Raw genomic sequence first — 22,371 nt, forward strand, 5'->3', positions numbered from 1 at the left:
TACGTATTCGCACTCTTCGCTGTCCCAATAGCCGGGAACCAATACCGATCAATGGATAATGTTGAAACACCATTGGCCATCCTACCCGAAAATCGATAATGGTCGTAGGTGATCGATTTTCATTATTAGGCGGCGCTGGTTCGACAGCTAACAGTTTAAATAAAAAGGTAAGTTGAAAAATGACGTTACGTATTTGTTGTTGACAGACGCGAATGAAAAGATTGTTTACGTTACCGGCTGGACGCTGTTCAGCTTTGTTTGCCATCCGTTTGCCTGTCGCCAGCTACTTGGAACATAGCGTAACTTATCGCGCTGTTTACCATCCTTTCGATATTATTATTGTTGCGCGCTGTACTTGAGTAATGTGTTACTTGCTATGAAAATTATTTTCAGCATTACCATGGCTATTGCAGCGGCAGATAACTTTCAGCTGAAGTGGCATAGTTACGGGACACATCTTCATTCATCCGTAGCCACTTTGCTGCGGTCTGAATTATTTTCCGACGTGTGTTTAGCAACAGTGGACGGACGACAGATATCGGCGCACCGGTTCGTATTATCAGCATGCAGTTCGTATCTTCAGCAGCTACTCAAAGCTGTGTACCCACCTACAGTCAATTTCCCCATTGTAATTGTTTTACCCTCAGAAATCCCTTACCGTATTTTGAAGATTTTGGTTCAGTATATGTACAGCGGAGAGGCAACAGTGAGCTATGGACAGCTGGATGGAATCCTGAGAGCTGCACATATTTTAGGTATAAAGGGACTGTGCCATGAAAGGACTAATACAGTGAATCAGGTGGTACAGGACAGAAATGGTAATGTCCAACCCTCAGTACAGAGATTATTTCCTCTTCAGATACAGACTGAGGCGACAGGGAAGTGTCAGAGGAAAGCATCCTCAGGTTCAAGATTTCAGGATTCCTCCTCGACTGCTACAACTGACCAGAATGTATGTAACGAAAAGGAAACAGCAAGTGTAGATATAGCTTCAAATGGAAAAGAGGACAAGAATCCAGAGAAAAAACAAGATGTAGTAACTCCTGGTGCTGTTAGCAGCAAGAGTCCTACCGAAGCAGACGTTCTGACTGACAGTTCTTCAGAGCACCCGCCCAATAATTTGCCATTGAATCCTGTCCAGTTGATAGTAAAACAGGAACCTATTGAGTGGGTAGATACAGAACTGTCCGAACCAATGGAAGAAGAAATAGCAAGTCATATGCATCCAGAAGTGACAGTTAAGTCTGTAAGTGTTGTGAAAAATGTCCACTTCGTAGTGCTTTTAAGTCAGTTTCTGTGTGTGCTGTTGTTATTGAAGAATAAATATAATCCAGTGCACATTTCAAAATTTAAAGTTTTTAATTGTACATGTTACAGGAGGAAGATGACTTCCATGATAGTGAAGGAAGGGCTGTACATGTACAGGAACCCTCGGCCTTGTATACACCCCTCACATGTGATCTTTGCCATGAAACATTTAGTCTTCCAGGTGACTGGGTGCGCCATATAGAAAATTTCCATGAAAAGCATGATGGTAGACGGAAACGTTATAATAGAAGACCTTCACAGGTAACTGCACCACAATTTCATTTTGTAAATTACCTCATTTACTCATTTTTAAATGTATGAATATATTGTTGAGACAAGAGTAACAGTAAATAGTTTTTGTGTAGGTTAAAACTTGTTTGCTTGTAAGTGAAATTGTTCATTCGTGCTTGCTACTTGATTACAGGCATAATTTAACAAGTGATATTGTTCATTCACACTTATTATTTAATTACAGGCATAATTTAACAACTAAAATCATAAAACTACCACTACTCAAGCCTTTCAGTTTGATAATCAATGTTCTGAAGAAATTAAACATAAACTAAAAATTTGCATAATAATAGTAAATTGAATCACAGCATATTTCTTCAGCTGAGCACTGAACCTTTTTGTCAATTGTTGTACATGGGTAAATAAGTTGGCTATGAGTGTTAATTTTCTTTTTCTTGTAGTGATTCAGAATACTGCAGATGAGAATGTTATGAGTTTATCTTGCAATTTGCATTATCCTGAAAGAGAAGCATAATAATAACTTTCTGTTTGCAGTTACAATGTATTTGTGCCTCAGATGCTATTAATTATCTGATGTGTTAATGCTTTAAATAACAACAGGATTTTGTTGCTTCCGTAAGGAATTGTTGTGGTGAGGCTTGTTAGCAATACTAATTGGTTAAAAAGTAAAGATTCATATTTTGAAGACAAGAGACATTGATTTCGGAAGAAAAAGTTGTATGAATAATAATGAGGCAGAATCTAATGAAGAGCACAAAAGCTCTATTTGCAATTAAATTATTAATAAATTCAAACTGGTATCAATCTTGTGAAAGGTCATTATTGAATGGACTCATGTTCTGCACAAGAGAAATGTAAATTTAGATTATGGTTTGCAGATTAATTTGCAGTTTCCTACTGTGGAGAAACTGATAAGAATCTTAGGCATAGTCCATATCAATTCAGGCAGGCTAGGAAAAAATTTTTCCTCCAAAAAAATTTCTGCTCCGAGATACACTCCTCCCAAGGTGACACTGCACATACCGTTTTGAAGATGTAAATTTTTGGAAAAAAATTGAAAATGCTGGTTCTCTGGAACAGTTCTACTTTTTTTTTTTTTAATATAATTGCTTTATGATTATGAAGAAATCCTCCATTAGGATTTATCTGTCAAAGTTCTTTTACTATAGTGTTCTGAACTTTTTTATAATTTATGGAAAAGAATTATATTCAAAAATGCCAATCCATAAAATTTTGATTTTTTTTCTGTTCAGTAGTACTATATAGTACAACATTCCCCACTTCCACTTTTAGGTTGAACAGCTTTTGTAAACAATGGAAATTTTTGCCATACATAAAACCTGTTTTATTACCACATTAATACATAACACGCTCATAAAAATCAAAACCTAACCTTATTTAACATGATTTTAGTTTTGAAAGATGAGTAAGAGAGTCAATTTCCAAGCATTTTAAACAGTTCCAAAATGTATGTGAAAGGTTCACTGACTTGTGAAATTGTATAGTTGCTCTTATAAATTGCAAAAGTTTCAATTTATACAGCTTCTGTGGACTGTTTTGTGTTGAAATTAGCCAGTCAATGAACTACAAATGTGTTCCACTGCTCCAGTGTCTTCCTTTGATATAGGATGATGCCTTCCTGTTGAACCAATAGGAACTGGAGAACTTACAATCTTCAAAACATTTTGAACAGGAAGTGAGCACTGATGACATTGTTGCTGTGCTTCAGCTGGAAACGTTTATCCAGCAGCTGGTCCATGTGGTAGCATGAAGTTCACTACAGTTTCATTTAACTCATAACTGGTGTCTATAATCTCTGCAGTCCACCAGTGACAGTCATACAAACACACCACGTACCATCCCCTTCTCAGGTTGTGAATCTGAATATTATCCTGCTGCTTCTGAGGTGTTAACCGAACGAACAAAATTTCTTCTTTCTTGCCCTTTAAAGTGCGTGCAATATGAATTCACCCATCACTTTGACTCCAGAAATGTGTCTTCTGAATTCCTTTCACAGGAGTAGTTGTTTGAACCATTCTTCTTGTTTCTGCTCACAAAATTCTTCGATTCGTCTTTGGACAAAAGAATGAGGGCTGTGGGTGTGTAAGATTTCACGACTCTCATAAAATCGGGAGCATTCTGAATCGCAGTTGTATTTGGTCTGGAAAGATCATGTTTTGTAGCCTGGCGCTTCAGTAGGTCTCCTACACCATCACAAGGCCCCTTCCTGTGACCAGTAGCACTGTATACCCAGCCATTTGGCACAAGCGACTTACTCAATTCAAACAGCTGGTAACGATTTTTAAAATTACTAGGAGCACCATCAGAAATAATGATGATCTTCTCTGCCCCTGTTTACAGTTGAAGAATTTTGCGCATTGCTAGCAAATCATGTGCCGAGTGATGCCCTGTGTCATCACTTGTAACTGCAACACTTGTGGTCTTGCTTTGAAAATATGTCACTCCTAAAAAATTGAAACCTGGTCGTTACTCCAAAGATACTCGTGTGCTTCTTGTGGGAGAATTACAGACCAGTTTTAAGTAAAATCACAGTGAAGCACTAAACATAGTTCTTCAGCCTATACACACCCTTTCACTTCTGCAATGTGGTGTTGCAATTTCTTCAGATGCTGTTGTGTTACTGCTTTCACTGACCATTTACCAAGTTCATCAGTGAAACTGTCAAAGGCAATGGTTTTCTTAATTAGTTTATTTTCCTCCCATGTCGCATTTGTAATTTCTGCAGTTATCTGCTATGTCTTCCAGGCCAAGTGTCTGTAAAGAGAGTCCTCCCTTTCTAGGGCAGTCACCACATTTCTTGAAACAAACAAGTCTCTCGCTTTACGTCACAGACTACTAATGACTTCATATGCTCAACCAAGGTGTCATATGTCACGTGCTCCAGTAAGTTGTTCAAAGGTACCACACAAAGTTCAAAATTTGTGCCATGCACACATAAACGGACATCTCTAGGTGAATGTGGAACTACCCACTTACGCCGTAATGCATAAAATTTTGATCTTCCAGTATGTGAAGTTGTATAGTTGCTCTTATAAATTGCAAAAGTTTCTTTAATAGTACGAGTCATGTATCTCTTCACTTCCACAACTTTTTGAGCTTCAACTGTTACAGTTACAGTGTCTTTTTTGTTGGCACTCTGGCAAGAACATTTTATCCTCCAGATAAAATGACTGCACTATTTGAACTTGAGCTGCTTCTACAGGATGACCATAATAGGGATCTGGTCTTCCACAGACTCCTTTTACAGACCTTACATTTCTTGATTTGTCTACCATGTACTTTGATACTGATGGAAAGTGGTTCAAAATTGTTTTCTTTGAAAATGTCTATGGAATAATAGTTAAAACCTGCACCTTTTCACTGTAGGATGCACAATATTCAACAGCTGAACTGATATTTGTGAGAAATTCCTGACAAGAGATGCATGAGTGCTTTGGTTCATTTTCTTCTGAAGATGCAATTTCTACTTTGAAGAGTGTGGTCAGTTTTGCTGTAGTGTATTCATCCATAGCTTTAGTAATTTCTCTGTGCTTTCTTGATGCATAGAGCTTATGACTCGGCTTCACTGACCACGGTTTCTTAATAGGACTAACCCCTCTGTAGTTGACTGATTCAGGGTATTTAATTCTTCCATCCTTACACACCCCTGCTCCCAAACCCTTACCTCATGGCTCATACCCCTCTAATAGACCTAGATGCAAGACCTATCCCATCAAAGGCAGGGCTACCTGTGAAATCAGTCATGTGATTTACAAGCTCAGCTGCAACCATGTGCTGCATTCTATGTAGGCATGACAACCAACAAGCTGTCTGTCCACATGAACGGCCAACAACAAACTGTGGCCACCTGTAGCTGAACACGCTGCCAAACATGATACTCCTCATCACAATGACTGCTTCGCAGCCTGAGCCGTATGGATCCTTCCCACCAACACCAGCTTTTCTGAATTGTGCAGGTGGGAACTTTCCCTGCAATACATCCTATGTTTCCGTAACCCTCCTGGCCTCAACCTTCATTAGTCACTGTCCTCACCCATCCAGCCCCCTCTGTGTTCCCATTCCAGCACAGCACAGCCGTCATTTCACCGCCACACCCACTCCTTTAATTTCTTTTTATTTTTATTTCTCTCCTTTCCGCTACTTACCCTCTCCCTCATCCGCACCTTCTCTCCTGCCCTCCGTCTAAACTGCAACACTTCACTGTCCGCCACTCCCACCATACTATCCCTCCCCCTCCCCACCCCAGCCTCCTCCTTACCCCCACCCATTCGCCACTCCCATCATGCACTGGTGCTGCCGCTCGCAGTTTAGTTTCAGCTCTCTGAGACTGCAGATGTGTGTGCAAGTTGCGCTTGCGTGTGTGTGTGTGTGTGTGTGTGTGTGTGTGTGTGTGTGTGTGTGTGTGTGTGTGTGTGTGCGCGTGTGTTATGTGTGTCTACTACTGACAAAGGCCTTAATGGCTTGCGTGAGTATGTGTGTGCATGTGTGTATGTGTGTCCACTACTGACAAAGGCCTTAATGGCCGAAAGCTATGATTGTGTGAATCTTTTTATTGTGCCTATCGCGACTCAGCACCTCCGCTATATGGTGAGTAGCAACTGTCCTTCTCTCATATTATTACATTCCATCCTGGATTTTCCATTGTTTGAAGTTATCTGAGAGGTAGATATAGTCTGAAGTTAGAAGGGGTGGCAGGGGGATTTAAATGGGTTGAGAAGTTCTGGAAAAGGAGGGGGGGAAACAGAATAGTATGAGGAAACTTAAGAGATTTTAGACAGAGAAGCAAGTAAGAATTAATGAAAAGCAAGAAATGGTAATAACTGTACGTCACTGGCATTGAGAAGCAGTTGAGAACTGTAGCACACAGTGAAAAATCAAGTAATATTCTATTTAAAATTATATGCCAGGAAAATTACAACATAATTTAGGGCAAAAGGAGTGAACAAGTGTGAATATTTTTCTTTTCTTCAGTTTCTAACTTTGTTACAATTGCATGTTTATGACCTTACACACAATATTAGGCACAGATGGCACTTTTGAATCCAAGACAGTGATTTCTTTTCATTTGACATTTATCATACTGCTGACTAGTCTTAAGTTTTTAAACTTCTCAGCATGACACTGTCAATAAATGGAAGTATTTGTTGTTGTTTTACAGTTTTGGAGTTTTGTTGTACTGTCTTTTGACAACCTACCAGTGATAGTTTACTTTGTTCTTTTTCTATTTATTTAATCTCACCTCTTTGAGGAAAAAGAAGTACTGTGGCTGAAGTTGTGGTTGGTGCAATTTGGGCTTTCTAATCCCTGATCATAACCACAACCCGACTAAGTGAAGGAATGAGACATATTCCCAATGATTCATCTGTCAGGTGATCTGTCGAACCTCAGTGTTTTTAAATAAAAGAAAATATAATGATATTTCACCCTGACATATGCACTCCATACAGAATGGAACTGGAAGAAACCCTGATAACAGATAGTGGGATGTACCCTCTGCCATGCACTTGATGGTGGTTTGCAGAGTATGGATGTAGATGCACACAGATGGAGAGTAATCATCAGATGTAGAAGTAACTTTGGGTGTGCCCCAGGAAAGATGTTTGGATGCTTGCTGTTCATGTTGTATATTAATGACCTTCTGGGTAAAATTAATAGTAGCCTCAGACTTTTTGCAGGTGGTGCAGTTATCTGTAATGAAGTACTCTCTGAAAGAAGCTGTATAAATATTCAGTCAGCTCTCGATAAGATTTCAAAGGGGTGCAAAGAATGGCAATTTCCTTTAAATGTTCAGAAATGGAAAACTGTGCACTTCACAAAACAAAAAATATAGTATTGTATGACTGTAATATCAACGAGTCACAGTTGGAATCAGCCATCTTGTACAAATACCTTGGTGTAATGCTTTGTAGGGATATGAAATGGAATGATCACATAGGCTGTCATGGGAAAAGCAGATGGTAGGCTTTGGCTTATTGTTAGAACACCGGGGAAGTGCAATTAGTCTACAAAGATTGTTTGCAAATCACTCATGCAACCCATTCTAGTGTATTGCTCAAGTGTATACCAAATAGTACTATTAGCAAATATTGAATGTATACAGAGAAAGGCAGAACAAATGGTCACAGGTTTGTTTGACCCATGGGAGAGTGTCACCCAGATGCTGAAGAAACTGAACTAGCAGACTCTTGAAGATAGGCTAAATTTCCCTGAGATGTCTCCTAACAAAGTTTCAAGAACCGGCTTTAAATGATGGCTCTGTGAATATACTACAACCCACTGTGTATCACTCACATAGGGATCGTGATGGCAAGATTAGAATAATTACAGCACACACAGAGGCATTCAAACAATCATTCTTCCCACACTCTGTGTGTGAATGGAGTAGGAAGAACCCCTAATAATTGGTACAATGGGACATACCCTCTGCCATGAACTTCATGGTGGTTTGCAGAGTATGGGTGTAGCTATGTATATTTTTGACACCTTCAAAAATTGTGTTACAGGTCACCATGTAAACAGTATGTGTTTCTTTGCACAATATATGTGGAGTCATAATGTTTTCATTAACCATTGTGTACATGTCATATATGATGCCAAATTTACTGGCCTTCTTGTAGGACATTTTCACTAAATTGTAATTGCACAGTTCTTTGTTAATTTGATTTTATGTAATTGTATTGCCTCAAACTGAATATTCCATGAGAATTGTCTACAACAAGGACAAATCTTTAAACTCTTATTTAAGAAGTGTAGCTTTTCCAGACTTATCCAAGCTTTGTAGGTGTTAATGTAATTGCCATACAGAAATATGGGGTAAACTACACCAGTCATATAGCTAGTTGTGACATATTACAATAAAATTGGTGAGAACTATTTTCATTATTTATTTATATATTTTTTCTTCGGTATACTGAAGCACCAGAGGAAGAAGGATAGTATTTTGATGTGTAATGCTCGTTATTTAATCCCCCACTTTTTTTGCATGTAACAAATGACAGTAATAATTTTGTTGAAATACTCAGCCATATAATCTTTACAAATTAAGTGATGGTATAACTTGTTCTGAATATGGTCAATAAAGTATGAGAGACATTTCATAAATAATGCACAAGATGGTATTACGGTGGATCGTTTGACGCAGCAACAACAAAGATTACGAGGTGTAGTTGGGAGCTTGAGGAGGAAGCACATGTTTTTGTATTTTCATGTGTACTCCTACGTAAAATAGGCGAGAGGTAGAAATGGACCCTGCAGGGGTCTTGTGTACTGTTGAGTGTTAAAGACCAGAAGTCATACATCAAGACTGAAACTTTACGCAGCAGAAATCCACAGTGTGTTAAGTGAAGTTTGTGGTGAGTTTACACAGGACTGTAGTACATTTTCACGTTGGGTTATTGGTTTTTATGGTGATCATATGAGCATTGATGATAATCCAAGACCTGGAAGATCAAAAAGACAACAGATGAACTAATTGTGAAACTTCAGGCAGATGCTCTGGAAGATCACGGTGCAACTTATGAGGAACTCTCTGAACCCATGTAATTCCCCCAACATCGGTATTCCGTTTTCTGACAGATGATTTGAAGAGATAAAATTCTGCGAGATGGGTCCCTCAATGTTTGGCTGCTGAAGATAAACAGAAACGCATGGACATTGCAGTGTTGCTCAAACAATGATTCAGCTGTGAAGCTCAAGGATTCTTGTGTCAAATTGTCACTATTGATGAAAAATGGATTACCTTTCAACCAGGGATGAAATCACAGTCCAATGAGTAGAGGGCTTCAGATTATCCACATCGAAAAAAATTTCACCGTGCTCAAAGATCAAGCAAATGATGATTTTTGCTCAGTTGCTCTCAAGGGGCTGGGCCACTCATTCTCCACGACAATGCTCGCTCACATATTGGCAATGTTGTAGCCCAAAAACTGCACAAATACGGATTGGAAGTGTTGCTGCATCCTCGCTACAGCCCAGACATGAGTCCACGAGACTTCAGTTTGTTTCCGAAGTTGAGAAAAACCTATGCACGGACATCATTATCTTTCTCTGGAAGAGCTTTCTACCACCATCACCTGAACCATTCAACAGATGAGCAGCAGGGGTGTCCTGAGCCTCCAAGACATTGAGATTCAGTCATAGAGAAGCAGGGAGGCCATATCCAAAGGCTGTAGAGAGATATTGGAAAGAAATAAACATGTAAGTAAAAAAAAATAGTGTGCATTATTTATGAAATGTCCCTCATATTAAGAGTTTTTGGCAAAAAGAATGACAAAACTAATGTAAAACAACTGTAATATGGTGAATACGACACACAGGGCAATGAAGATGGTCCTGAATTTCCACCATTGAAATGTGAGCTTTGTGAGCAAGTGTTTGACACTCCAGGTGTATGGGTGCGACACATCCAGGAGGAGCACACAGATGAGCAGCTCGCTGCCACCAACAGGTGTGCCACTAATATCCGAGATGGCCACAGGTTCACAGGTATGTTATATTTTCAATTTTCAAGTGCCCATAGTTTGATATTGGTGTGTGGATGATTTCATCATAATGACTCATAGCTAATATGGTACTTTATTGCAAACAACTATCATGATTGAAGTGCACTAAAACACTAGTTAAGTGTACACATTCGCAAATGATGTAAAGCAGGCCAAAACATGTTTTATTTCTTCAGAAGTACAAGATTACAGAGGCTTTTTGACTTTGTCACTTTTGAAGAGCAGGGGACAGACAGAGGAAACTCCTGTGCCCTGTATACGTATTGTAACAATCACTGTGGAGTGAAGAATGTGTGTCTCCACAAACAAGAAAAATGGAATCGTCATTCTCTGTTTAATGTAATCCCTATTGAGATTAGACACACTGGGAGACCAAATTCTAAAATATGCAAATGGAAAATGAGCACCCTGAAGCAATGGTGTCACACGAATGAGTTTTATTCACACGTTATACTGGTCACACACCATATATGGTCATATTCACTGGGTCATACACGTATGGTAAGATTTTATTAGGCAATTACAATACCTTGTGAAAACTGAAACCAAAAGGATTGCAAAGGGATCATCATGGAGGTGCCAGGTGTCATCTTACAAAATAGTGTTCTTTGTGACCTCTGCCTGAAGTTGTTTCTGAGGCTGCATGTGTCCCAGACGTTGTTTTTTTTTTCCCCCGCAGTTGAGAAATTGTGTTTCCTGCTCAGGAAAAAATGTCACAGAAACAGGATGTTGAAAACAGTTTACAAATATTAAGTTATAGGAAAAATTAGAATGTACAAATGGTTTTCTTGCTTCAAGAATGGTGTATGTCATTTTAGGACAGAACATTGTTCCAGATGTTAGTCAGCCGCCCAAACAGATGAAAATGTTGAGATAATTTGTGAACTTTTGTCTGGATACTGACAATTGGACCATGGAACACATGGCAGAACTAAAAGTAGATTATCTTTGAGTTTAGTTCAAGTAATTTCAACACAATTTGGAAATGAGTCCAGGCACTGCCAAATGGTTCTTGATGATCCCAGCTGACCTCTAGGTACAATATTGGCATCCACGAGGAAACCTGCATGCCACCACCATGAGGATCGAAGTTGATGAACATGTGAAACTTCCCTGAACAACCTGACACCTCACAGCAAATGCATTAGCTAATTGATCAGAACCTTTCCTCTTCCTACATACCAATAAAATGACTTCACAGAAATTCAATTAATTGTACATATTATCTTGGAATTTCTGCTGTTATTAATCCAGCGTAATGCTCAACACATTCAGCTTTTTCAATAGTTTTGGGATCAGTGTGTGGTTTCTACTTGGTACTCATTGAGACACTTTGAATTATTGCATTCACTACTTGCACAAGTTTTCTGCATGCCTTCTAAAAATGGTTCAGGTGCAAGGCACAGAAGGAATCTTCCTCACATACAAAGACGTTGTGGAGAGGAGAGGGGTAAGCAAACTTGACCTCCTTTGTGCCAGTGCTGGCAACCAGAGAAATGGCAACTGTGTTTAGTTTTTTGGAGCAAATTTTTTACTCAGTAAAGGACTGCACACATACTCATACACTTCTCAGTACACACAATTAAAAACATGTAATCTTCCCATCCCAATAAGAATGCGAGAATAATGGAAGTGGAAGACTTATCACACAGGGACCCATCACATTCATCTCCGAGCAATTCTTCAGTCATCACTGCTTTTCAGAAGTGGGAGCACTTGTAATTTCATGTTTTTGAAACCTATAGTTCCAATATACTTTTACGTTGCTTTACTGTCCTGTTGCAATCTTTGGCAGTAATTGTTTGAAATGAATCAACTGCAAGTTTCTGCAGATTTTCTGTGTTTCCCCCTATGATATTGTGCTCCTGGAAATATATATTAATTTTTGTACAGGTTTATTCCAATATTCAGGTCACATTTGGACAATGGAAAACCGACAGTTTTGTGGCTTTTCTCGGTAACCATATCATTGACACAAAGAATTTCCAAATTTTATGTTGTACAGCTATGGAGAAAACACCAACTGTTTGCTGCAGTATGTGGCATTGCTTATTTCAAATTCTTTATACTGCTTTATTATTGGGGGGCAAAAAATTCAAGTATTTATTTTTATTAAGTGCCAGTCTTCATTGCCAGGCCACCATTGACTGACAACTAGCTAACATCGGATATGATAGAATGCTGAATCACAGTGATGTATGGGGCACAAAACATACAATCCTAACCAATGTCAAACAGTAGCATAGGTTAGAGGGTTTTTTACTCTGTTCGATTGCTTGCCTTTTTTACATTTGGGCAACAGCAGTTAAAGTGAGTAATCTCTACTAGTCTTCTTCAATTGTAAATCATGTTGGAGTTTCTTTAGTTGTTTGGGTAATCATATCCATTTTCGATGGGTTCTGTTATGGTTTTACTGGGAGAAGATAGGTAAATCATTTTTGGCTACTATGTTTCTGTAGTGAAACAGAACACTTGCATCTTCAAAATAACACTTCCAAATACATTGCTGCAGCAGTCAAAGAGTAGTTTCATATGTGCATGCAGATGAAATCTCTGGCCATTACAATGTCAAAACTTTAATACAACAGCCACAGTAGCCAGTTTAAACACTATTATATTGTATTACTAGGTTTAATTGCAATTTTCTTGGTTAAATAAACACGAAAAGCAAATCACAGTAAACATCATCATGTAAGGAACAGATGCTGTGCTGTTGGGTAATCAGTACGGTTGAAAATGAACATACTTTGTATGCCGTGATCAGAATATAGGTACATTTATTGTTCCAAGATGACCGGTTTCAACAATCTTATGCTGCCATCATCGGGTCTTATGCAACTTATAAAATTGCCATGTTACATTACATGAAGATAAAGCATAAAAGGCACTCCCCATGTGTACATGTCTTGATAAAAATCCAGTCAGCGTCAAGCTTGTGAGTACCACGTTCATCACCAATGTGCATGGACAGTATGAAGACTTTAACAACTGTATGCATTTTACAATGTGTGTGCATTTTATCAAGGGGATTTTTATGAAGACGTGTATATGTGGGGAGCGCCTATTATGCTTTGACTTCATGTAGTGTAACACAGCAATTTTATAAAAAGTTTTATAAGCTCAGATGATGGCAGCGTAAGACTCTTGAAACTGGTCTTCTGGAATAGTAAAGTGTCCACACTGCCATCACAGTGTACGAAGTGTGTTCTTTTTCAATCATTATCAAGACTGCCATGCTTTACAAACTACGTTCCTTGGGGGAATTTGAACTCTGATGACTTATACAAATTGTCTGCATGACAACTCTCTACTCAACTTTAATCTATCAAATGCCAGAGTTACCATTCAGAATATTTATGGGTACTGTAGACTCCATTGCAACTAAAGCATTAGATACAAAATGTGACTGACACCAGTACAGGATTTATGTGTGTTGGTCTTGAGGCAGATTCAAACTGTCTAATATTGCCATTCAAAATATGAAATTTTTCTTCTCCAGTTCTGTATAACTTTTGGAAATTAGTCATACTCATTTGCATATGCTGCCCAATACAGATTACTTTTAACAGTTATGAAAAGGATACATTGCTACTCATCATAAAGATGAAACGCTGCATTGTGGGCAGGCACAACAAAAAGACTGTTAAACACTTAGGTTTCAGCAAAAGCCTTCTCCAGAAAAGAAAGGAAAACACACACAAAACACAAGCAGACATATCTCGTGAACATGTCTACTACCTCCAGCCGCTCTAGCCGAACTGTCTGTCTTAACACTGCCAGTCCAGTCAGAGTGAATGTAGATAGCCTCAGGTATGCCTGCTTGGTTGAATGTGTGTGTTTCTTCCTTTCCTTCCTGAGGAAAGCTTTGACCGAAGGCTTAGTGTGTAACAGTCATTTCGTAGTGCCTGTCTGCAACTTAACATGTCGTCTTTACAGTGAGTAGCAATCTGTCATTTTCTTTTTATTGATTTTCCAATCTGGACTTTCCATTGTTAGATATTAATTTTATTTATTTATTGGTGGAAAAATATCAGGTGCGTGTCCATTATTAGTGGTATCTGCATTACAGAAGACAAAATATCTTTCAAAATACATTTATCTGTAGTGTATAGTGTTTCATATTACTTAATGTGACTGCTGCTTTTTTATATAATTTAACTTGCGTTTTATTTAGCTCATGCCAAAGACATTTGCCAGTAGCAGTCATATAATTATCTAACTACGAGTTTTAATTAGCATATTAATTATGGATCTTATGTACTTGTCAGTGGTGATGTGCTTAATATCCAAAGATATGACTGAGTTGTTTATTTCCTCTTCTCCTCATCCTCTTCTTTTACAAATGAGCCGCTGTGGTCTACAGTTTTTTCAACTGGTTCTCCTTTGTTTTTTTCCCCACATTTCTCTCTTCTTGTTTCTGACCAAATGGCTCTAGTCTTCTTCTTGGGTTTGTCGTGGAAATCTAACTTATTTCTGTGGTAATCAAAGCTAATTATCTCTTGGAGTAATCGAAGTTCGTCCATGTTCCTTCCAACTTCCTTGCATCATGTGTTATCAATTTTTAATTTACCAAAGTAAGTGAATAGTCTATCTGTCACTCTGTTGGGATTCATCCTATGCATGTGTCCGTAGAAAGCTATTTTTATTTTTCTAATCATATCTGCAATTTTTTTCAGTGTGTAAAGTTCTTTGTTATGACATCTTCTGGATTGTGTCTACTTTTTCCTGGACCCAAAATTTTCCTTTTGTGATTTCCAGTCCATAATAACTTTTACAGTCGTGGACATGGTCTGTTTATGAACACGGACATTAATAAGAGCTTAGAAATAAAGATACATTATGCACAACATTAAAAATCCTTGATGGACTACAAACATTTATCAATTAACAGTTGTTTTAATTTTGTCTTAAATGTCTTCATTTAACAGTTTTTTATTACTTGGCAGCCTGTTATAAAAAGTCTTCCAGCAGAAAATGTACTATGATATGTTGCTCTGTTATTACTAACTTTAAGTGGCAATCCTCTCTTTTTCTTTGTATTATAAATATGGATCTCACTGTTGATTATGCCATGCTCCAAATTTTCTTTTACAAACAGTATAGTCCTGAGAACATACGATGAATACACTGTTAGTCTGTTATACGTAATGAGGTAGTCTCTACAGGACTAACGTTTACTAATGTTAGCTATTATCCTAACTGCTCTTTTCTGGGCTCTGAAAGCTCTATCCATGTATACCATTGATGCTCTGACACAAGTCTCAATACCATATTGTAGATGGGAGTGTATGAGTCCAAAATAGGTGTGTCTCAAGATAGGTGGCTCTGTTCTGCTAGAAAGGCATTTTAGCAGATAGCTGTAACAGGAGAGTTTTTAATGCATATTACTGATGTGCTCCTTCCATGTAAGATGTTCATCTACTATAATATCCAGGAATTTATATTAACAATTGTTTCAACTGATAACTCCGGTTCAGTGTCCACTTGTTTTGATTTATAATTTAGCAGAAACTCCATCAGAATTGTCTAGTCCTTATTTAGTGCCAATTTGTTTTTGGTCAGATATTGTACGGCGAGGCTAATGTTCTCTGCATTATTTTCCACTGCTACCTGTTTTGTAGAGCCCCAGCTTATGAAGGAGGTACCATCGGCATAATTTATTAGGTTTGCATTTTGTGGATTTATTATATCATTGATGTATGCAACAAACAGAAAGAAACCTGATAATGCATCCCTGAAGGACTCCACAGTTAAGAATTTTATAAGATGATTTTACTGTTTATGCATGTCCACCAGTTGTATGATACAGCTTAACACGTTGTCTCCTGTCAACAAGGTAGGATCTTAACAAATCTGATGGCACTCCTCTGACTCCATAAGTTTCTAATTTATATAGAAGAATGGAATAATTTACAGAGTCAAAGGCCTTGGATAGGTTGAGTTTATCCAATACCACTTGAAAAAATATTGCTGGAGCTGTTACTGTAGATCTACCCTTCCTGAAACCCTGCTGAGAGGGCTTTTCGTAGATTGTACTTGCAGAAAAATCATTTGAGTTGATCAAGTAGTAGTCTGACCAACAACTTACTAAATACTGATGTTAATGAAATAGGTGTATAATTTTGTATACCAGTAGCTATTCCCTTTTTATGCACCAATCTCTTATTTCAGTGACTTTTAAAAACTTAGGAAATGACCCATAACTGAAAGAGCTGTTTATTAAATGTTGTAATGGATTTATTAAGCCAATGCAAGATGCTTATAATAGTTTCCACAATGAAGGTTTGTCTTGAAACCTGGCAGAAAATCCAGAGAGATTTGCGTCGGATGTGATGTATGCTAGTGGCAAGACACAATAAATGACTTTTCTGTGCGATAGCAATGGAAATACTATCAATGACAGCGCTGCCAAAGCAGAGTTACTAAACACAGCTTTCCGAAATTCCTTCACCAAAGATGAAGAAAATATTCCAGAATTTGAATCAAGAAGAGCTGCAAACATGATTAATGTAGAAATAGATATTGTTGAAGTAGTGAAGCATCTTAAATCACTTAACAAAAGCAAGTCTTCTGGTCCAGACTGTATACTAGTTAGATTCCTTTCAGAGTATGCTGATACAATAGTTCCATACTTAACAATCATATACAACCGTTCGTTTGACAAAAGATTTGTTCCCGAAGACTGGAAAGTTGCATAGGTCACACCAGTATTCAAGAAAGGTAGTGAGAATAATCCACTAAGTTACAGGCCCATATCATTAACATTGATATGCAGCAGGATTTTGGAAACATATACTGTATTCAAATATTACGCATTACCTCAAACAGAATTGTCTATTGAAGATAATGGTATACTGACACACAGTCAACACGGCTTTAGAAAACATTTCTAGATTTCCAGAAGGCTTTTGACATTGTACCATATAAGAGGCTTGTACTGAAATTGCTTGCTTATGGAATATCGTCTCAGTTATGCGACTGGATTCACGATTTCCTGTCGGAGAGGTCACAGTTCGTGGTAATTGACGGAAAGTCGACGAGTAAAACAGTAGTGGTTTCTGGTGTCCCCCAAGGTAGTGTTATAGACCCACCGCTGCTCCTTATCTATATAAACAATTTAGGAGACTATCTGAGCAGCCATCTTAGGTTGTTTGCAGATGCTGTTGCTTATTGACTAGTAAAGTCATCAGAAGATCAAAACAAATTGCAAAACAATTTAGAAAAGATATCTGTATGATGCAAAAATTGGCAATTGACCCTAAAAAACAAAACATATGAGATCATCCACATGAGTGCCAAAAGGAATCCATTAAACTTCGATTAGACAAAAAATCCGACATATCAAAAGACCATAAATTCATCTAAATTCATTGGAGTTACTAAAGAGACTGCTTACACTACACTTGTCCATCCTCTTTTAGAATACTGCTGCGCAGTGTGGGATCCTTACCAGATAGGACTGATGGAGTACATTGAGAAAGTTCAAGGAAGGGCACATTTTGTATTATCGCAAAATAGGGGAGAGAATGTCACTGAAATGATACAGGATTTGGGGTGGACATCATTAAAATGAAGCCAGTTTTCATTGCAGCGGAATATTCTCACAAAATTTCAATCAACAACTTTCTACTCCGAATACAAAAATATTTTGTTGACGCCAGCCTGCATAGGGAAAAACGATCATAATAATAAAATAAGGGAAATAGAGCTCGCACGGACAGATATATGTTTGTTTTTTCTGCGTGCTGTACGAGATTGGAATAATAGAGAATTATTGTAAGGTGGTTTGATGAACCCTCTGCCAAGGTATTCATGTAGATGTAGATCACTGCATTGTCTCAGAAATTTGGCTGAGATGTCATCCCAGCCACCAGATGTATTTGCTTTTAAGTTTGAAATGGTTTTCAGGACTTCCAATTCTGTAACACACCTCAGGAAGAATGAATTACTGAGATTTAGCACCTGTGGTGAGTCAATCACATCCTCCCTACTCATCTTACCAAATTGGTCTATGAATCTCTTACATACATCCTTTGGGTCACTCAGCAATTTTTCCATTGCCTTTTATTTTTATATTATTGCACACTGCATTGTCACTTCCCCTGCTTTCTTTGTTTACTATATTCCATGCTGTTTTGCTAATGTTGCTGGATTGCCTCATCCGTGCTTTCAATGTCATAAGTGCTTCCCTGTAGTTTTATACTGGCTTTGTATTTAGATTGGAAGTACTGCAGTTTGGTGTCTCTAAAAAGAATATCCAAGTCCTTCATATCTTCCTTTAATTTTATCACGTTAGGGGGAAGTTTAAGATTCTTGGAACTGTCAGTTTTCCTTAGTTTTTTTGACCACTGAGCATGCTTGATTATGGGTTAATTTTTTTTTTTAATTTGTCCCAGTTTCCATTAATATCTTCTGTTTCATATAGGCCCACCTGATTCCAGTTTGTGTGTGCCAGGGTTTCCTTTAATGTATGAGATAACTATTTCTTTGTCTGTATGGAGCTCTGGGAATAATGCACTATCATCCGAAATGTGGTTCTTAATGGTTCTAACTCAAGGTCTCCCTTGCTTAAGTTTGTAATAACGTGGTCATTACATGTCTGAGAGTCATATGTTATTCTTGTTGATGTGAAATTCACATGGGTGTAAATATAGGACTGTAACATATCAATATATCTAAGATAATTTATGCTATTAGTTAAGGAGTTAATGTTCACATCACCTAGTATTATAGTCTGTTTTACAAGTTGAAAATTTATCAACTAGTTCCTGCAAATGACAAAAGAAATCTTCCATTTTACTGTTAGGGGATCTATACAGGCTAGCTGTTACCAAACTGCTAATTCCGAGCTTTATTCTTATTGAAGCTATTTCAGAAACCATCTCACATGCAAATTTATCTACCCAGTCAATTTTTTTCGCACTGGACATTATTTTTGACACAAATACCACCACCACTACATTGCTTCATACAATACACACTGACAGTTTTATAATTACTTAGATTAATGCTACAAATTTCTTCACTTTTGCACCCTAATCCATTCACAAGAAAAATATGAAATCTACTTCCAATAAGAAATTTGTCAATTTGTTGAATTTTGTGATATTATTTTGAGTTTTGTCATTTATGACATTGCCAAGTACTTTACCTTCACGTATGCGTAGTAAAGGCTGTTTGAAAACAGTTAAGGGAGTATCAGGAAGAGACTATCACCTAGTCTGACTAGTTTTGATATGAAAATTTCGAGAATTTTCACTTTAGAATTAGTGTTTGTTAGTGAAATCACAGCTTTAATTAAAATAACACTGAGTCTAGTTTGTAGAGAATTCCAGACAGACGTCCTACAGACGGAGTCATTAAGGTTTCCTGAAGTCAACAAAAAGTTTTAGATCATCTTTTCAGATACATTATTATTGACTACGTTGAGAATCTGTTCTGAACATGATCTAGTCTTTATAAAACCACATTGATTTTCACAAATTTGAGGGTCGAGTTGTTTTGCCATAATCGATAAAGATTTTGTTGGCAGTTGGTAGGAGAGAAATGCCTCTATATTTGTTCAATAAATTTTGTCATGTGCTTTGGGCAGTGGGTGGATTAAGGCTGTCTTCCAGTATCCAAGCACTTTTCTGTTAGTCAAATAATTTGGATGATACAGGTTAGTTAGCCTAGAAATTTGTTATTTGAGTATTTCCTAAGTTCTGCAGTTATGGAATCCTCCCAAGGTGCTTTTTCGCTTTTGAGTTATTCGATTTCACCTTTTATCGGAATATGGGTGTCATGGTACTGAGTGCATTCTAGTGTGAACTTAACCTTGTTTCCAGACAGTCATGAATTACTAAAATTTGAAATTATTTTCTCCAAAGTCACAGTTTTCTTGGTTATGTGCTGTGTTCTCATTTTGGGTATTAAAGTGAAGGTTTGGCAGAAAATATTTACTTAAGTTTCTTCCCAAATTCTCATAGAAATTTCTAGTATGCTCAGTTTGAAGGCGTAGTCTTGATTTTTATAATAATTTTTCGTAGTGTTCCCAGCCAGTTTAGAAGTTTCTTTTCTCATTTCAAAGAATCTTTTCCTGTTTTCCACATTCTTGTCTTTATTCCATTTTAGCCATGCATTTGTCTTCTTGCGATAGTTTCATCACATTCTAAATCTAATTACATTTCTAAATTGCATTATCTGTGTTACATTGCTAACTAAGGACTGTATTTCAGCACTAGAGGTTTAGGAGAATGTTGGTGAAATTTTTGGTTTTTTAAGTCAGTCTGTTCAAAATAATGGCAGGATGTTTTGTCAGATGTGACAGTTTCTTTTTCTTCCAAAATATTTAGCAAAACATTTTCAGAGGTGGTTGCAATTGACAGGCATTGTGTCAAGTTACTGCATGCGTGTTTGTTTTTTCAGATGTGAGCTACATGAAGATAGGTTTATGCCAGTGAGAGTAAGATATTTTCTGAACTGTTTTGAAATTTCTTCCTTTCTTTCCTATGTGTATTTTCTCACACTTATTTTAACTTAAAAACCACCTAAATGGGTAAGTTTAAAGAACTGTTCTAGGGAACGACAAATTCATGACCATACTGTGTAGTGTGTTCTGAAGCTTATTCTCAGATTGGTTATTTGAAATGCAAGTTTGATTTTACCTTAACATTTCCCCCAGTGTAGTATGACAACTGAGCTGTTTGATTATAATGTGGTTTTGGAAGGCTAAGTTCTCTCTTTTTTTTCATTGTCGTAATCTTTTAGCATAAATTTTGTTGGCTAAATGTGGAATTAAAGCCATTGTTTTCTTTTGCTATTTTTCTGGTGCTTTTTGTTCAGATGTTATAGTTTCTTTGGTTGGCAGATACCTTATTAATCAGTATATAGGTCCAAAAATATGCTTCCATGCGTTTGTTGGTGGTAAGAACTGTTGGGAACAACAACTTGCCCCAGCCACAGATAGCACTTGTAACTAACTGGCCAGACAACTTATCTGGCCTAGTGATAAATTTCATTACAGGTGCTATGTAAACTTTGACATAAAATTCAGAGATCAGTGTTGAGTAACTACATACCATCACTTTCATAGAACAGAAATGGTATGAGCAGTGCACACCATGAAACATCTTCTAAGGCATGAATGATATCGGTTACATATGTAATTGGCATTTGAAATGGTTTCTCGTGGCAGTGATTTGGGCACTTCACGATTTATTTAATAAATCAGGGACACATATTGAGTACTGAACTTGCTTTATTCATATTAAATCTTAAAAAAAGGTTTCTTTTTTCCAGGTGATCGGAAGCGCTGCCCAGTTTGTGCCAAAACTTTCCCATCACGTGCATCAATGGTAATCCACAAACGCACCCACACAGGTGAAAAACCTTATGTGTGTGCTGTGTGCACTAAAGGGTTCAATGTTAAAAGCAACCTATTACGGCACCTACGAACATTGCATGATCAAATTGTCAGCCCATCTGCTATGGACTAAAGAAACATATCAAATCATTTGCTGTGTACTTATGAGTAATCTAAGTAGTATACCAATGATTAAATGACAAATCTTTAGCAACATATCCCTGAAAGGCAATGACTATGTAAAATTATGGAACACTTTCTTGCAGCATTATTTGTATTGTTATCTCAAAATACAAATGTGAATGGAAAATAGAAATGTTTTGCATGCAAATCTTTCATAAGAAACATTTTAAAACGAGTAGTTGTTATAGTGCTGTATTGCACTGTTTCTAAAATGAAATAATTGGTCCTAAACATCATATCTTGTTAAAAGGTTTCTGATATTGATAAATTACCATAATGCAGATTCCAATATTATCCAATGATTTGGGTTATAAAAATAAGTATTTCTTCCTATGTAGTGAAATGTGTTTCCACATTGAACATTCCTTTGTATCAAAGTGTTATATTTACAACTGGTAAGTTGCCATTTAATCAGTCAACAGACAGTGAATAAAGTTCAGGATACCTGAATCCAAGCAAAAACAAAGTTTTACAACAAGATTTTAACATGTTCTGACATTCTTACATTACTGTAAACTTTACACAGTAATGAAGTTTGTTTAAATGGTTTGGTCATTCTGAATTTGTGTATGGTCTTTTGTCCATTTTGATTTCAGTTTTTTAAAAATAGTTGCATACTTTGTGATTTGTGAAGTACCCTCTATTGCTTAACTTAGAACACCAGTGAATAAATAATAAAGCAAGTTCATTCCTTCAAGATTTCACAATATTGTTTATATTATATTTGAATGTAGATATAAAATGTATTTAAAATATCAAATC

General features: G+C 37.2%; 1 protein-coding gene across 2 annotated transcripts; it reads left to right on the plus strand.

Annotated features, from left to right (window-relative positions):
• Positions 1-25: 25 nt before the first annotated feature.
• On the plus strand, positions 26-22,322 carry LOC124711604 (zinc finger and BTB domain-containing protein 17-like). Of its 2 annotated transcripts, none has more exons than XM_047241765.1 (5): positions 26-167; positions 394-1,246; positions 1,378-1,569; positions 9,897-10,065; positions 21,363-22,322. In XM_047241765.1, the coding sequence occupies exons 2-5, from the start codon at positions 401-403 to the stop codon at positions 21,557-21,559; spliced, it is 1,404 nt and encodes a 467-aa protein (XP_047097721.1). In that variant the 5' UTR covers positions 26-167; positions 394-400; the 3' UTR covers positions 21,560-22,322. The 2 variants fall into 2 exon arrangements, with proteins under 2 accessions (XP_047097721.1, XP_047097722.1); XM_047241766.1 differs by having other exon boundaries at positions 9,967-10,065; positions 21,363-21,562.
• The last annotated feature ends 49 nt before the right edge of the window (positions 22,323-22,371 follow it).

This window comes from Schistocerca piceifrons, chromosome 8 (genome assembly GCF_021461385.2).
Source record: "Schistocerca piceifrons isolate TAMUIC-IGC-003096 chromosome 8, iqSchPice1.1, whole genome shotgun sequence".
In the NCBI taxonomy this organism is placed as follows: Eukaryota; Metazoa; Arthropoda; class Insecta; order Orthoptera; family Acrididae; genus Schistocerca; species Schistocerca piceifrons.

What these genes read in the sequence shown, in the direction of transcription:
- LOC124711604 (XM_047241765.1), top strand. Translation starts at nt 401, where the DNA reads ATGGCTATTGCAGCGGCAGATAACTTTCAGCTGAAGTGGCATAGTTAC. An exon ending in CAGAAGTGACAGTTAAGTCT is followed by an intron (nt 1,247 to 1,377) that starts GTAAGTGTTGTG and finishes TACATGTTACAG; the next exon opens with GAGGAAGATGACTTCCATGA. An exon ending in AGATGGCCACAGGTTCACAG is followed by an intron (nt 10,066 to 21,362) that starts GTATGTTATATT and finishes TCTTTTTTCCAG; the next exon opens with GTGATCGGAAGCGCTGCCCA.